The sequence below is a fragment of the Petaurus breviceps genome, unplaced genomic scaffold, assembly GCF_028583685.1.
Source record: "Petaurus breviceps papuanus isolate PSGF00001 unplaced genomic scaffold, PetGlider_PUasm1.0 191, whole genome shotgun sequence".
Classification (NCBI taxonomy): domain Eukaryota; kingdom Metazoa; phylum Chordata; class Mammalia; order Diprotodontia; family Petauridae; genus Petaurus; species Petaurus breviceps.
The window spans coordinates 2,135,103-2,139,013 of NW_027185811.1; the positions used below are offsets into that span (position 1 = coordinate 2,135,103).

Consider the following 3,911-nt stretch of genomic DNA (forward strand, 5'->3'; position numbering starts at 1 on the left):
TACAGACTCAGTGTGTCAGATTGTTCTGGCCTGCTTATCAACACAACTGTCTACCCATTATGGCGAATCTTTAATAAACTTTGCTCTATTTTGGCTGAGAGAAGACTTGAGTAGAATTCATTTATCAGGACCCAGTGTGTTGATATTTTGGAGTCTGGAGCACCCCTAAAATCCATAACCTCAACACATAGATGGCAAAAAACAACAATTAGAAGCTAGGGAAAGATTGAAAGAGAAAGAAAGAGAGGAGGAAATCTGCTGGAGAAGATAGAAGGGGTTGTAATTAAGGGTTGGCCCTGAGGAAAAGGGCTACTTTCATTATCAGAGATCAGAGCAAAGTCAAAGACAATGAAAGATAAAGCCAAGAGGATTTGAAATATGGAAAAGTGGGAGTGGATGGCCTCCATTTTCTCAGTAAAGTATAAAGTGAGATATTGAAACATCCTGCGTAATGTGATTTGGAGTTACTGGGAACCCTGAAATGTCAGGGTACAGGGCAGCGTATGCCTGGAATGAATTCACACACTAAAGCTTTCTTCTAGTCAAATGACAAGATTTATTGTAACGCCAATACTAGCGGGCAGGGCTCCTGGCGAACCTGCAATTTGATATGGATGAGACTGATGCATATATACAAAAAGGACAGTGAAAGGATAGGGATGGGATTAAGGAATGGTAAGTAGTCTGGGGTAGGCTGGTGAAATAGTGAAAGGAAGATCAAGTAGGCTAATTAGGTGGTCTAGATGGAATTAAGTAGGTGCAAGTAGCCTGGAATAGACCAAAAGCCACAGCAAAAGGAATGTCCAGTAAGCTAACTGGGTGATCTAGGTGGGCTGGAATGGGCCAGTTGCCTTGGGCAGAGGTCAGTGATCTGGGCTGCTGAAACATATGGGAAAATTCAGGGACTGAATTGTTTTCAAATATATGGTCTTTTTTAGGGGTCCAGGTCCCATCACCCCATCATACTCATATTCTCATAGAGAGTGCAGAATGAAACATGTGTATAGATAGGTGTGTATGTATATATAATTATACATGCATATCATTTGTATGTATGTGAATGTACATACACATACATATACCACCAATTTAGGAAATTTGTTTTTCTTGACTATGAATATTTATTACAGGGGTTTTATGGTGTTGTGGGTTTTTTTTTTTTTCAAAGAAAAAAATCTATTTTTGTGTACTAAAAAATAAAATTTAATTTAAAAAAGACCTTTATAGCTTTTTTTTTGACACCTAAAAGCAGTTTATTGTTTCTCAACTACACAAGAACAAGGGAGTGACCAGACAGTAAATGGAGACAAGCCAGGGCCCAGGGCGGGCACAGCAGGGGGGCACTCAGGCGAAGGTAGAACCGTTCCAGCCCACTTTGGCAGCGTTCATGTTGTGGTAATTGATACAGATCCTGTCCCAGAGAATTTTGAGGTGCTTGGTGAGCAGCTCACAGAGCTCTTTGCTGTAAGCCTTGTTCTGGGGCCCACCGATCTTGCCGATACTGTACAGGTTGCACAGAGCACACGGGTCTGAGGATCCCCTGAAGGCCATCAGCTGGTCGGCTGAGATGTGCACTGCGATGTATTGGGCAGGCTGGCCCGTGGCCTTGGCCAGCTGCGTCGTGAGCTCGCTGAGCAGGGAATCGGGCACTGTGGAGCGCAGCAAGTTGGTCTGCACCATGAACATTGGCATATTGGCGGCGGCGCACAGGGCTGGGCCTAGCAGAGGAGAACAGCGGGCTGGGACGAGCTGAGTGAGCCTCTGCAAGTCCGCACCCACCGAGCACCGCGGCGGACCCCCTTTATAGCTTTTTAGTGCTTGAAACCATGCCTAGATTTCTGTCCCCTTCCAGACTCTCCTATTTTTTCCCCACAAATTTGTTTTTCTTACCAATTTTTAAACTTTCTAGGAATTACTTTTTACCAATTTTTAAAATGTATTTACTTTCCTTTTCTAAGTTCTTGCCTTGGCAACTTTTTCTCTCTCCTTGAAACTCTTCTGTTCCTTACTCTTTAAGTCTCCTTTTTCTTTTTTTTTTTCCTTTTTTTTTTTTTTTAAGCAATCAGGGTTAAGTAACTTGCTCAAGGTTACACGGCCAGTTATTTCTGGGTGTGGTGCTGAGTATCTGAGCCTGGGATTCGATCTCCAGGTCATCCTGACACTGGATCGGGTGCTCTTACTCGCTGAGCCACCTGGCCGCCCCTTAGGTCTCCTTTTTCTTATTCATCTCCACCTTTTTCTCACAAAACTGTGAAGTAGAACCTGGACCTTTAAATCATCCTTCTTTGTTTTCCTAAATATCTCTGGAATTTCTCCCTTCTAGATTCCATTGCAATCCAAACTCTTTCAAATTGCCTTCACAATTTCCTCCTCCTTGTTCAACTCTAACCCTTTTTTCTTTCTCTACTATTCCTACAACTTTTTTCTGTAGGGGAAAAACCTACAGGTTTCCCCTCACTAGAGGTTTTTAGGAAAAAGCTGGATGGCCAATTGAAGGGGATCTTATAAAAAAGATTCTTGTTCAGGTGGAAGTAAGACTAGATGTCTTCTCAGGTCCCTGCCAATTTGGGGATTCTAAGATTCAGTGAAAAATTTACTTTTTTGTAGCTTGAGTAGATAGAATTAGGACCAATGGATAAAAGTTATAGGCATTTCAACTCAACAAAAATAGTCACTCTCTATTACTGGGTATGTGTGCTAATTATTACAGTATACAGAAGTGAAAGCCTAGAGAGCAGAACTAGTAAGGTTTTCTTGGATGGTCTCCACCTTCCAGGAGGCAGTGACCTCTTGTTCCCACTCCTTACTTTCTCTGTAAATCATCACCCTCCACTCCACCTCTAAGGGGAAGGAGTGTCCCTAAACCTGAGTGGAAAGAACAAAGAGCCTTGAAGTTCCTGAAGCAATTGATTACAGGGGAACTAACAACAGCCCTTTCCCTCCTGGAGTCTGCTATAGGCTCAGGCATTTCTAGGTTTCTTTTGGTCCAGATTCACTTGGTCTTTTCTTTGCTTTTAGGAAGTTATGAAATACAAATCAGTAACATTTCTTTTTAGAATCTAACTTAGAGCTTCCATACTGGGAATGTTCCCAAAAGTTATAAAAATCTATTTCTTTCCTTGGGCACATCACCACACTACCATGACTCATTTGCCTTAGGGCTCTGTCTAGGATCATAAATTTAGAGGTAGAAGATTCTTCATTGGTCACCCAATCTAACTCCCACATTTTACATACAAGAAAACCCAGAGAGGTTAAGGGACTTTTCTGAGGTCTGTGTGACCTAGTAAGTGAACAGAGAGTAAGTGTGAAGAACCAGATTCAAATTTGACTCTAAATCTATTGCTCTTTTGCATCATGTAGTACCACACCTCTGATTAATGCAAACAAGACCCAAGTAATCATTTTAAAATGGACCCTTTATTAAAAAGGCCATGTGGCTGATCAGGCCACTGTGGCGGCCACCCACATCTCAACAATAGCAGTAGCAGCCGGCAACAGCCCTGATCTGGGGCAGAACCTTAGCTTATAAAGGGGGCCTTACATAAGCAGTGATTGGTCAGTAGAAGCCCGCCTACTTCTAAGCAGGTGAGCTGACTGGGGAAAGGGCGGAGACCCAGTGGGGGAGGGTGGAGCTGACCTGGCAAGTCTGCTCACTTCCTTGGGGGAGGGGGGGTTGTGGGGAAAACCAGGAACAACAATCGCAATGTGCATTTAGCACAGAACCTGGCACAGAAGTTAGCATTTACTAAATGCTTTACCTATCTGATGGAGTTATGGGACCTGGACCCCTAAAAGGAAAAGACCAGCTTAGATCACTGGTGCCTCCACCCCCAAAGGTATCTGGCCCACCCTAGCCCACCTGGATCACTCTTGGCCCACCCCAGACTACTTACCACTCTTTAATCCCA

At 43.4% G+C, this 3,911-nt stretch overlaps 1 protein-coding gene across 1 annotated transcript; it reads right to left on the minus strand.

Moving 5' to 3' along the window:
• Positions 1–1,228: 1,228 nt before the first annotated feature.
• On the minus strand, positions 1,229–1,700 carry LOC138164595 (macrophage migration inhibitory factor-like). The gene has a single exon (XM_069092501.1). The coding sequence runs from the start codon at positions 1,690–1,692 to the stop codon at positions 1,345–1,347; it is 348 nt and encodes a 115-aa protein (XP_068948602.1). The 5' UTR covers positions 1,693–1,700; the 3' UTR covers positions 1,229–1,344.
• Between the last annotated feature and the right edge of the window lie 2,211 nt (positions 1,701–3,911).